The sequence below is a fragment of the Anomaloglossus baeobatrachus genome, chromosome 1, assembly GCF_048569485.1.
Source record: "Anomaloglossus baeobatrachus isolate aAnoBae1 chromosome 1, aAnoBae1.hap1, whole genome shotgun sequence".
NCBI classification, from domain to species: domain Eukaryota; kingdom Metazoa; phylum Chordata; class Amphibia; order Anura; family Aromobatidae; genus Anomaloglossus; species Anomaloglossus baeobatrachus.
The window spans coordinates 80,586,687-80,600,315 of NC_134353.1; the positions used below are offsets into that span (position 1 = coordinate 80,586,687).

The 13,629-nt window shown below is 40.2% G+C and overlaps 1 protein-coding gene across 1 annotated transcript in view; it reads left to right on the forward strand.

The window, feature by feature from the left end:
• Positions 1 to 7,135: 7,135 nt before the first annotated feature.
• LOC142287324 (proton channel OTOP1-like) overlaps positions 7,136 to 13,629 on the forward strand; it is an 87,212-nt gene continuing 80,718 nt past the window's right edge. The window contains exon 1 of the mRNA XM_075333437.1: positions 7,136 to 7,553. Within this exon, the coding sequence (XP_075189552.1) occupies positions 7,136 to 7,553 (418 nt within the window). The remainder of the gene's footprint in view (positions 7,554 to 13,629) is intronic.

Genomic DNA, 13,629 nt, shown 5'->3' on the forward strand with positions numbered 1-13,629 from the left:
TGTGCAACCATGTATTAGCCATAGGGGCACTTTGCACACTTTGTGCGATGTCGGTGGGGTCAAATTGAAAGTGACGTACATCCAGCGTTGCACGCGATATCGTAGTGTGTAAAGCCTTTTTGATACGATTAACGAGCGCAAAATCGTCGTAATCGTATCATCGGTGTAGCGTTGGTCATTTCCATAATTTGGAAATGACTGATGTTACGATGTTGTTCCTCATTCCAGCGGCATAACATATCGCTGTGTGTGAAGCCGCAGGAGCGAGGAACATCTCCGACCTGCGTCCTGCGGCTCACACCAGCTATGCGGAAGGAAGGAGGTGGGCGGGATGTTTACGTCCTGCTCATCTCCGCCCCTCCGCTTCTATTAGCCGCCTGCCGTGTGATGTCGCTATGACGCCGCACGACCCGCCCCCTTAATAAGGAGGCGGGTCGCCGGCCAGTGCGACGTCGCAGGGCAGGTGACTGCATGTGAAGCTGGTGTAGCGATAATGTTCGCTACGCCAGCTATCACCATGATATCGCAGCTGCGACGAGGGCAGGGACTATCGCGCTCGGCATCGCAAGCATCGGCTTGCGATGTCGTAGTGTGCAAAGTGCCCCTAAGGGTGCCAATACTTTTGTCTGGCCCATTTTTGGAGTTTTGTGTGAAATGATCAATGATTTGATTTTTGTTTCATTCTCTTTTGTGTTTTTTCATTGCAAGCAAAATAGATGAAGATAATAATACCAAAGAATGTGTGATTGCAATCATTTTCAAGAAGAAACTGAGTATTATCTGACAAAATTACAGGGGTGCCAATACTTTTGGCCAGCACTGTAAATCCAGTGCACGACCTGCAAATAAAAAAAAACAATAAGAATTGTAATCTTTGTTAGTTATAAAGTGGATAAGACAAAATAATAAAAAACTACACTTAATGACACAACAAACAAAAATTTGTTAAAAAATAATGAAGGTGAAGGAACACTATACATGCATAGCAACAATGTACTGTATGCAGATGATAGTAAAGATACTGTATGTGTCACAAAAAATAACCAGCAGGGTAATTGTAGTTGATTAATTGTAGAATTATGTACTGTAGAAAACAACTGATTAAACAAAGTAACAATAAAGTGCATAGTGCATTACATATATACTGTACGTTACAGATCTTATTGAAAAACATGATGCGATAGAAAATAAGTAATAAAGTGCATAGTGCACATAATATGCGGTGCCATGCAGAAATATTCATATCCCATGAACTTTTGCACATTTTTCCATGTTACACGCACAAACCTAGATTTGTTTTATTGGGATATTATGTAATACAGCAACACAAAGTAGCACAAAACACACAAAAATCCTTTATTTTAAATTAAAAAAGCAATCAAAACATCCTCTTTCACCAATATATTAATTCCTCAAACACCCCCACAGGTCCGCCCTAATCCACATGATGTCCCATACATCCAGAAGCTGCAGTGATGGAAAACGCGCCCAATCACTGCAGCTCCTGGGAAATACTGAGGGCAGCGAGGGACTTAGCTGTGAGCAGCGGTGATGTCAGTCAGGTCACCAGAGTTCAAAGCCAAGTTCGCAGGGCACCAAGTGTGACCACCCGTGAACCAGCTACCAGATTGTCTGACTGCTGGATTTCAGGACATGGTGGCGCAGTAGTTCAGCAATCCAGCAGTCAGGTCACCGGAGTTCACACTCGGGGGCTCTGGAGGCCATGAGCTCAAGAAAGAGTTCACAGCTTATAGGTGGCACAGCAGCTGGGAACGCCAGTAACCTTAAAGTCTACTTTAAAGGGGTTTCTGGGCCTCATAGCTAGCAGACTGTCAGGCTGCACTGCTGCTGTGTTACGCAATCCAACAGTTCAGCACTGAGTTCCCCTGAGGTCACTTCTGATGGTTCTCATGGTACCCTCTGTGTCAGCCACCAGTTGTGACCTCAGGTGAACTCAGTGACAGAGTGCGCTATGGCTGTGACTCGTAGTCTGACAGTCCAACATTGAGTTCACCTGAGATCACTTCTGGTGGTTCTCATGGTACCCTGTGTGTGAGTTGTCAGCTGTGCCTCAGGTGAACTCAATCCTGGACTGTCGGACTGCACTGCTGCCATGACATACAGTCCAACAGTCCAGCAGTGAGTTCACCTGATGTCATTTCTGGTTGTTCTCACGGTACCCTCTGTGTGAGCCACCAGCTATAACCTCAGGTGAACCTCAGGTGATACAAAATCCGATAGTCCGGCACTGTGTTCACCTGAGGTCACAGCTGGTGACTCACACAGAGGGTACTGTTAGAAAGACCAGAAGTGTTCATGCTTTTTTCTTTTTCCTTTTTTTGGATTGGCAATGAGGGGGTCTCAAAGACATCTCTTTGTTACCAACCCAGGGCATGATGGTAGCTGTGATTTTTGACAAATCACAGTTGATATCAACCCCATATATTACCCCAATTGTCACAGCACCAGGGCAATCAGGATGAGCCAGGTAAAGCGACACATTTGGTGCATCTAATGGATGCGCCAATTATGGAACGGCTGCGGGTTGCTATTTTTAGGCTGGTGAGGGCCCAATAACTATGGACCTTCCCAGCATGAGAATACCAGTCCCCAGCTGTTTGCTTTATCTGTGCTGGTTATCAAAAATGGGCAGGAACCAATGTCAATTTTTTAATCAATTATTTAAGTTATTAAAAAAAAACATCTTGGTGGAGCCTCTATTTTTGTTAACCAGCCAAGATTAAGCACACAGGTGAAGGCTGCAGCCCACAGCAGTCTACGTTACCTGTGCTGGTTATCATCACAAATAGGCGGGGGACCGCATGTCAAAGTGCCGTATTACTCTGACAACATTGTTATAAGAAACGACCTATGTTTCAGAGATACATCCAGGCATCTTCCCCATGCTGTTCCCATTCAATTTCAGCGCTTTTCCATCAATTTCAACATTTTTACAGAACTTCCGGAAATTCTGGGATGGTCCGCTGGAAAATTATTCGAGTTTCCCATTGACTTGCATTAGATTAGGTATTAGTAACATATACACAAATAGTATGAGACGAGTAATCCGAACCCAAATATTTTAGTATTTACCCATCGCTAATCTGTTCTTGTCATACATCTACAGGTGGAGCAGTCTTAACAGGTTGTAAAGCCCCACAAGAGCCAAACAAATATATAGAAAATAAAGTATAGTGGTTGTTGACAAGAATGTTGCATGGTTTCTGTGCACTTTTAGCTGTTAAGGTGGTGTCACACACAGCGACGGCGACAACGACGTCGCTGCTACGTCACCATTTTCTGTGACGTAGCAGCGACGTCCCGTCGCTGTCGCTGTGTGTGACATCCAGCAACGAGCTGGCCCCTGCTGTGAGGTTGCCGCTAGTTGCTGAATTTCCTGCTTCATTTTTTGCTCATCTCTCTCCCGCTGTGAAGCACACATCGCTGTGTGTGACAGCGAGAGAGCGACGAACTGAAGCGAGCAGAGAGCAGGAGCCGGCTTTTGGCAGCCTGCGGTAAGCTGTAACCAAGGTAAACATTGGGTAACCAAGGGAACCCCTTTCCTTGGTTACCCAATATTTATCTTCGTTACCAGCGTCCGCCGCTCTCACGCTGCCTGTGCTGCCGACTCCCTGTTCCCTGCACGCCAGAGTACACATCGGGTAAATAAGCAAGGGTTTGCTTATTAACCCGATGTGTACTCTGGCGTGCAGGGAGCCAGCGCTAAGCGGTGTGCACTGGTAACCAATGTAAATATCGGGTAACCAAGCCCTTGGTTACCCGATATTTACCTTAGTTACCAAGCGCAGCATCGCTTCCACCCGTCGCTGCTGGCTGGGGGCTGGACACTGGTCGCTGGTGAGATCTGCCTGTTTGACAGCTCACCAGCGACCATGTAACGACACAGAAGTGATACTGATAAGGTCAGGTCGCCCGTCATGATTGCTGCGTTGCTATGTGTGAACCCAGCATTACTGATAACACTTGAGAGATTAATTATTTAAGATTTGTGTCTTCTGTAGAAAAAAATTGTCCAGTTTCTGAAATATTTGCTGCATCACATTCCAATGACTGTGAAAATCAGTAATTAAATAGTGATGTTCTTATATAAACAGTTGTTTTTTGCTAATTTTCGAATAAAGGAGCTCATCATTTTGACATTGTTTTGCAGCTTGATAACCTTCATCAATGTTTTGTGACTGGTAGCTTCTGAGAAAATTGCCTCCTTAAATGATTAGCCTGTTGCTCAAATTCTGCTGGTTGATCACAGATCCTACAGGCGCTAACAAATTGTCCCTTTGGGATACCTCTAAAGACATCACATTGGGATATGATGATCAAGCATGTAGAATAGAATTAATGCAAATAGATTGCAAAAGAATATGATATGAAGTATGCCAGAGACATCCTGTTGAATGTTAAAATCAAGGAAGTTAGTGCTGTCATTGCAGATTTAGATGTAAGTTTATATTCTGATCATTTTTGTTGAGTGACAGAAGAAATTGGCTCAAAGATTCTTGTGTACCATGCCAGATGAAGAGAATGTCATCAATAAATCATAGCCATAAAATTACTGTTCAAATAATTTGCATGGTGTATTTGTGAACAAACATTTTTTTCCCACTGCCCCAAAAATAGATTGCTGTATGCATACGCCTAGTGTGTAGGGGGATATTATACAAGGAGCTGTGTGTGATGGGGATACTCAGTGGGGCAGTGTGTGAGGGGAGATATTATACAAAGAGGCAGTGTAAAGGGATGTTATACCGAGGGGCAGTGTGTGGGGATATTATACAGAGGGGCAGTATGTGTCGGAGAAATATTATACAGAGGGGAAGTGTGTGGGGGGATAATATACAAAGCGGCAGTGTATGTGGATATTATACAGAGGAGCAGTGTGTGGGGGATATTATACAGAGGACCTGTATTTGGGGGGATATTATTCAGAGGGGCAGTGTGTGAGAGGATACTGTACAGAGGGGCAGTGTGTGTGGGAGGAAATTATACAGAGGGGCAGTGTGTGGGGTGATAATATACAGAGGAGCAGTGTGTGTGGGGAGATATTATACAGAGGGGCAGTGAGTGGGAGAAATATTATACAGAGGGGCAGTGTGTGGGGGGATATTATACATAGATGCAATGTGTGGGAGAGATATTATGGAGAGGGGCAGTGTAGAAGGTGTATTATGGAGAGAGTCTGCGTAGGGGTTGTATTATTATTTATTTTCTGAGGTAAATATTTCATTTTCTGGAACAACTTCATGTATGCTAACACTTTCCACCATGACTTTGTATATGTATATATATATATATATATATATATATATATATGTAAAAATGACCTAGCATATGAAACATATGGTTTGTTTAATTTCAGTTCTGAAAAAAATAGGAAAGCTGTATAAGAAATATTTTTGCTTCTATCGCCATTTTTTGAGACCCGTAACCATAACATTTTCAATTTTGGGATATGGGGCTGTGTGATGGCTTATTCTTTGCACACTGAGCTGATGTTTTTATTGATCCCATATTGGGGTAGATACAATGTTTTGATCACCTCTTATTGCATTTTATTGCAATGTTGTGGTTGTCACAAAACATAATTCTGGTGTTTTGATTTTTTTCTTCTTACACGATTTACCGATCGGATTAATTAATTTTATATTTTGATAAATCGGACTTTATTAATACAATAGAGCCAAATATGTGTATTTTTTTAATTGCTTTCTTTTTAATGGGCTTAAAGGGGTTGATTTGAACACAAAGAGACAGACACAGACAAAGAGACAGACAGGGAAAGAGAGAGACAGGTTAAGAGACAGACACAGACAGGTAAAGAGACAGACACAGACAAAGAGACAGAGACAGACACAGGGAAACAGACAGACAGGGAAAGAGAGGGAAAGAGACAGACAGGGAAAGAGACAGACAGGGAAAGTGACAGAGATAGATAGACAGACAATGAAAGAGATAGACAGACAGGGAAAGAGATTGAGACAGACGGAGAAAGAGACAGAGACAGTCAGAGACAGACAGGGAAAGAGACAGACAGACAAAGAGAGAGAGACAGAGAGATATATACAGAGGGGGAGACAGACATTATAATTACAATTCTATTTGTTTTGTGGTTTTTGTGTGCAGAATACATTTTTGTTAATACATTCTATTTTGTTAACAGCAGTTATTAACCCGGGCGAAGCCGGGTAGTACAGCTAGTATGATATAAATGTCATGAAGGAGTTAAGATCTTCCAATACTCTTCTCACAAATATCTTGACTGATGGGCAAAGAGTGAGAGGAGGGAGCATGGTAGATTCCTTCATAATAGCGGAAGGAGACTTAACACTTAAGCTGTGCAGGTGAAGGTGTGATGTCCGAAAAATTATTTTCTTTTAAAACACCTACGTTCCACTAGCTGAATATTTGATACTTGGTAGAATTACGTCTCATGTTATAGTGTGATCATGGTGTCCATTGTTGATTTGATTGTAATCTGGTGCTATAACATCGAACCTGGTGCACTCGGACACAAAGGCTGAATGGTGGAACAAGAATTATGTTCAACTGAATTTGCATCCTGGGGAGGCAGACACTGTTGAAATAATGATGCCAAAATGGGGAGGCAATGCAACTCAGAACCAGGTCCACCCATCTCAGGGGCTCAATTGTGGCCATGATATCTGCTGCTACATCATCAGACCTGGTGCACTCAGACGCACAGGCTGAATGGTGGAACAAGAAGCTGATGGCTACCTATTCCGTAATTGTGTTCAACTGAATTGGCATCCTGGGTAGGCAGACACTATTCAAATCATGATGCCAAAATGCGGAGGCAATGCAACTCAGCACCGGGTCCACCCAACTCAGGGGCTCAATAGTGGCCATGTGATCTGCTGATATTAGCGGTATGCCATAGCATATAATGACCCCCGGATGGACTCCAAAATACTCTTTGGGGAACCTATGCTTCTTTTTATGCAAAGTATTCATTTATCTGTTCATACAACCGGAAAATACAAAAAATGTCCTATGCAGGTGTAAATATAGCGTTAATTAGATGTGTTTATATTATGGCAATACCTTGAATGTGAATAATTCATTTCTATGCTTTATTGTAGGGATTTCCTTTATTTGAATGGTTACAGACATGACTGATGACGGCCGGTATGCTACAGTAAATGGTACACTGAATGGAGTCTCTCTGAACATTATGGATATTACAGATGAAATAACATTACCTCCTCCTCCGCCTCCTCCTCCTATAATATCTGAGTCGCAGAAGGGAGCAAAAAAACCGATTTCAAGCCGGAGGCATAAGAACAGTGAGATTGCCAGCAGTCAGTATGGCATTAATGTCTTCATCGTTGGACTTCTTCTGATGTTTGCTACTTATTTAAAAATCGATGGCCTTGCCGAAAGTGACCGGTTAATCTTCCTGATCATTTTAATGCTGATTCAAATTCTGTGGATGATTTTTTATATGGCTGTTGGTAGCCGAAAGAAATGGGCTACTACTGAGAAAGATGGACACGCTGGTGCCAGGTGGCTGCGATGTAAGTAAAAATATCATCATAGTTTCAGTGTTCAGTTATGTACAAAATACAATCATATCAGAAAAAGCATATCAACACAAAGAGTAACATTATAGGGAGGGTATATAAGCCACTGTCTAAAAAGCCCCAACCTTCTCCCAGACCCTCCAATCAGAGGTGTAACTGGAACCTCCTGATGCCCAATACATGATCTAAAAAAGGCCAGTTGTCATTTATAGTATTGGTCTCCTCAGGTAAGGCAGAGACTTTTTAAGTCTCCTCAAACTCAAGGGTTAAGGCATGACTCTAACCTTAGAACCTCCTATAGCTTTCTAACCAATTCTCCTCAGAATGTCCATGAGATACCAAAAAATAGGAAGAACCACCAAACACCAAAAAGAGTTGTCAATTCCCTTAGAACCTGCAGATGCCTACTGGATCCTCCCACAAGGAATCGCTCTATGGAACATTTTTTGGCTTGGCGCCATGATGCTTTGTCATCTAATTGAGCCGTCGTGTCTAGATGTAGATTAATGTTTTAGAACATTTGTAGTTGTTCATGTCTATTGATTGCCTTGATGTCAGTAACATATTATATATGGTCTTTAGATTGTGCTGTATGTTTTACATACTAAAAACAAAACCCTATGGAAACTCTACTGCATATTGGGTTTATAACGGAATCATTTTGGAATTAGTGTTTTTGAAGTGTATTCAATAAAATTGTACTTTTATTAGATTAAAACTTTCTGTAGTTTCTGTGAGCCTAGATTAATGTTCACTTTTAAGATAATTTATTTCTCTGTTAATTATGTATATATAGGAGGTGAAAAATAGGGGCATGGTTTGTGATCCAGCTATGGGAAAAAAATCTGCTATGCTTAACATAATCTTGAGTCTATAACAAAACTTTTTTGAAATATTTCCAGTAAAAGTTGTCCACTTTAGTGGTTTTTATTATTTTACCACTGCACTGGTGCTTTAAATCATAGTCCCCTGCCCCTGTAGTCCTCTTCTGTCCACGTCCAGGGAGATTATCTACAGTGTCGTGGGTTCTAAATTTCTTGATTATGTTGTGCACCGTGGACAAAGGAACATCACGATCTCTGGAAATAGACTTGTAACCTTGAGACTGTTGATATTGTTCAATAATTTTGGTTCTCCAGTCCTCAGACAGTTCTCTTTTCCTCTTGCTCTTCTCCATGCTAAATGTGGTACGCAATGCAAAGATTTTGTCAACTTCTCCCTTTTTTATCTGGTTTCAGGTGTGATTTTTATATTGCCCACACCTGTTACTTGCCACAGGAAAGCTTGAATGAGCATCACATGCTTGAAACTAAGTTGTTTGCCACAATTTTGGAAAGGTGCCATCAGTTTTATGTTAAATTAATGTCTAATTTGCCTTTTTTTCCAGTTTATTTTTTGTGTTGCTCCAATACATAAAAAGGAAATAAATGTATATAACAAAACATACATAATTGCAATATTTTTCTGGAAGAAATAATTCTAGAACAATTTCAAGGGTGCCAACACTTTTGATCATGACTTTATATGGAGGATCTCAGGAAGGGGTTAATTCATTTGCTTTCCTGTACTGTTTCTGTACATCAGATCATATAACAGAACAACTGCAGAACTCTCTGCATATTTCCTTGTATATTATAAAATAAAGAGGAGAATGGAGAGATTAAAAACAAAGAACATACCGTGCGATGTTCACTCAAGTCTACAGGTGCTACAGTTGCCCCTAAATCAGTAAACCACTAGCCAAGCCAATATTAAACACTAGCCAGCAACAATAAGTTTATACTGGAAATTTTACTTACTAATACAGAGCATTAACCACTTTACACCGCTGCTAATTTCAGGGTTTTTTTCAGTGTAAAAATGTCTTTGCGATATGATTCTCCTCATCAGTACGATTACGGTGATACCAAGCATGTTGAGTTTTATTAAATTAGTTTAGTAGTAAAAAACCCAAACGTTTGCAAAACATTTTTGTAGGGTTGTATTAACCAATTCCAGGGCCTGTAACATTTTCAATTTTGGGTTGATGGAACTGAGTTGTGACTTGTTTTTTTTGTGGGGCAAGAAAATATTTTTATTAAAGATGGGTGAATTGTCAAATATTCGGGTTTGGATTCTTTGTGCCGAAAAATTTCTATTATGCATGTATTCATACTGAATAATGAACCTAATAACCCAATCCAAGTCAATGGGAAACTTAAATAATTTTCTGGAGGAGAGGGCTGTAAAAATGCTGCAATGGATGGAGAAATGTTGAAAATGAATGGGGACAGCATGGGGAAGGTGCCTGGATGCATTTCTGACTCATTTGGTTCTGGGAAAAATGTTGTCAGAGTATTATGGGGGTTAAAGCAGGAGAAATATACTTCCAGTTCCCTGTGGCTGTCACAATGCTTCCATGTCTGATCATTAAAGTTTATCATTAGGCATTGCTTCCCCCGCCTACCCTCTGTAACAGTGTCTGTGATTGGTTCCAGTCCTGATTCCCCCACCCACTCTCTGTGCCGGCGTCTGTGATTTCTTGCCCTCACACTAGCTGTCTGGATCAGGGAGTGGAGTGTAAAAAAAAAAAAAAAAAAAAAAATTTTGATACCCAGCACAGATAAAGCAGAGAGCAGCGCCCGGCCATGTGCATTATCTTCAGAGGAAGCACTGTGGAAGAGAAGCGCAATAGGGTCTTACCCCAGAAATATGGGGGGGAAAGAACACGGAGGGTGGACTTACTCACCTATAGGGGTTGTGAGAGTCACAACGCCTATAACAGCATGTTAAGAATCCAAGCCACGGCAGCGGACCCAAAATTGGCAGATAACAGAGAGTGGTAGATAGGGATGTCAAACCGCGCCACTGACTCAGCCGATCCAGGAGATTATGGATTGATGTTGCTTTTATTCATTACACAGATCAAGTCAACGCGTTTCGGGGGTCGCAGCCCCCTTCATCAGGACAGACTGGCAAGCAAAACAAATCTGCTGTACAAGGAATCCTTCCAGCAATATATACCTTACTGATGACGTCATGATCCACCCACTTCTGAAAAAATCGGCGGGAATCCATGCATAGAAAAAAATGTGTCATCATCTATTACATTCAGCCTTTCTTATAGTAAATCAATTCACCATTATCATATCTGTCCTGACGACTAAGAAATAAAAATTAAAATTAGGTTAAAATCAATAAATAAATAAAAACATGTGTTTGTGCAAAATCTCAATGTGTCCCTCTCTTTTATATATAATGTCAAAATGATTGTAGGGAACCCATGCAAATGTATAACTAGACAATCACAACATTGCCTAGAACTTCTCTAGGAAAGTGTCAATTGATCAAAGCTGCTGGGTTGTGATCGTAAATTCAGCCAGCGCTATCCTGGAAGTGATCGTCGGGATGTGTCAAAAACACGGATTTATTACAAAGCGTACTAAGTGGAAACCTCTTGAAAAAACGTGTCTAAAAGGATAATTATCCAGTGTGTGAAAAAACGTACATAGTATTAAAGGATGAAAAAGAAAAGGAAAGGAAAAGAAAAAGAATCAAATATTATCCCTTAAGGAACGGTATCATGGTCTTAGAACCAGAAAATAGTGAAGGGAAATTGTGCAAACACAAAGCGCTATAGTTCCCTGTATATCAGTGTAGGGACAAAAAAAGGATGACATTCATATAATTGTTAATTTCCCCGACCGACACTAGTGCGGATCATACTATGGGAAGAAATTTATATATATATATATATTGTTTAAGTGGAAAAACACCAACACCATACCACCATTTATTTAGAAATGCTGATTTGGGGACCAGTAACTAGTAGATTATATCCGGTAAAAGACATAGGGAAAAAAACAGACATCTTCCTAGTGAAGATAAGGAGCTAGTATAAGGACGAGCTATGCCGTGAGGGTGAATAGAGTTCAAACCGTGGGAACAATTCAAGTGCGCATGTCAAGAAGATCTCTCTCGAGGAATGTGTAAAGACATCTGCGGATATGTAGCAAGTATAAAACTGAGCTATGCCGTGAGGGTGAAGAGAGTTCAAACCCGTGGGAACAAATCAAGTGCGCATGTCACGGAGATCTCTTTTGAGGAATGTGTTCGTATAGAGCTATAAGCGGTGTATAATGTGTCCCTAAAACACTGCCATCGTTTTGTCTCTAACAGTTATTGAGAATATATATTTATGTTGTATCTATGTGTATAAATAAATCCTAAAACATAGGCTATGACCTGATCGTATAATTATTACACCAATATGAATATATTAAGATTAAATTAAGAGTAGCCACCTAAAATCTATATAAAAAAACCTCTCTACAATAAACGCTAAAATCATCACAGCACATCATAAAATCATAATATTACATAGGAGATTACGTTAAAAACATAAAGAGGGTAGTCCATAATATTCTCTAGTTCGGGATAATCCATTGCTCATTAAACGGTGTACATATAAAAATATAATCATATTATTGGGGATATTATGGTAATTTCCTATTACAACACAGGCACCAACACACTGAAGGGACTACTTTAAGGGACAATAGTGATCTAATAAAAAAGATCCGTTACTTCATTGAGCCCAAAGGGTTTAAGTGTGTTAAGTTTATAGATCCAATAGGTCTCTTTCCTTTTTAGAGCATCAATGCGATTATGTGAAAAAGGGGGTATCTGTTCGATCGGAGTAATTCTGATCTTCGAATTCCCATTATGATCCATAGTAATGTGTCTCGATAGACCATGTAACATGAATCCGATTTTAATGTTGTGTCTATGCGAGTTTAACCTATTATGTAGGGCCTGTGTTGTTCTTCCAATATATTGTCTATCGCATTCACATTCGATCAGATATATGACATAATCTGATTGACAATTTAAACGTGATTTGATGGAAAAGACTTCTCCCCCCGTTTTTGAGCAAAAATTAATCCTTTTATGTTGAATTGACCTGCAGCATAGACAGTTCCTAGAGAAACATTTAAATGATCCCTTAATATCATCCATGGCTTCCATGGATTTTTTCTCTCTGAGCCGGCTAGGAGCTAACTGATTTTTTAATGTTGAGGCTCTCCGATACGTGACCCCAGGAACCTCTGGGATTACTTTCTTCAGAAAGGGGTCATTCCGAAGAATACCCCAATGTTTACGGATAATACTCTTGATTATATCCCCATCATTGCTGTAAGTCATCACAAAATTGGACGAAAAATTCACACTCGTGTCCTTAATATTGTGTTTGTCTGATCTTACTAGATCTGTCTGTGTTAGTTTTTTGTTAACATGATATGCTTTCTTAATTAATGGGACAGGATAGTCTTTCTCCAAAAACCTATCTCTTAGGATATTGGCTTGTTGCTCAAAGTCTCTATCTAATGAACAATTCTTTCGAATTCTTTGGTATTGATTTTTTGGGATATTTTGTAACCATTTATTGTAATGGTTACTAGTAAAATGAATATAGCCATTGCTATCTACTTTTTTAAAAAAAGTTTTCGTATGGATTACTCCTTCATTGTGTGAGATGGTCAGGTCTAGAAAGTCAATCTTATCCTTATTTATAATAGGGGAAAAAATAAGACCCCAATTGTTATTACATATTTGTCCCAAGAATTCATTCACGTTATCTTGTGAATTGTCCCAGATCAGGAACAAGTCGTCGATATATCTTTTATAGACAATCACATGCTTGAATAATACCGACCCAAAAATGTATAATGACTCAAACATACCCATGAACAGATTTGCGTACGTCGGTGCGACTTTGGACCCCATCGCAGTTCCACAGCATTGGTGGTATAGTGTGTCTTGGAAAGTGAAGTAGTTATTAAACAGTATAAACCTCATTCCTTCAAGGAGGAAGTTTTTTTGCCCTTCCGGCAGACGTTCATCCACTAATAAAAATTGCTTAAAGCACTCTAATCCTAGTTGGTGGGAGATGTTGGTATACAGGGCTGAAATATCTAGGGTTACAAAAACAAAAGTGTCTTTCCACTCAATGCTCTTAATTGTATTGATGAGCTCTGTGGAATCACGGAGATAGCTTCTCAGATTGGTGACATGTCTTCTCATAATGCGG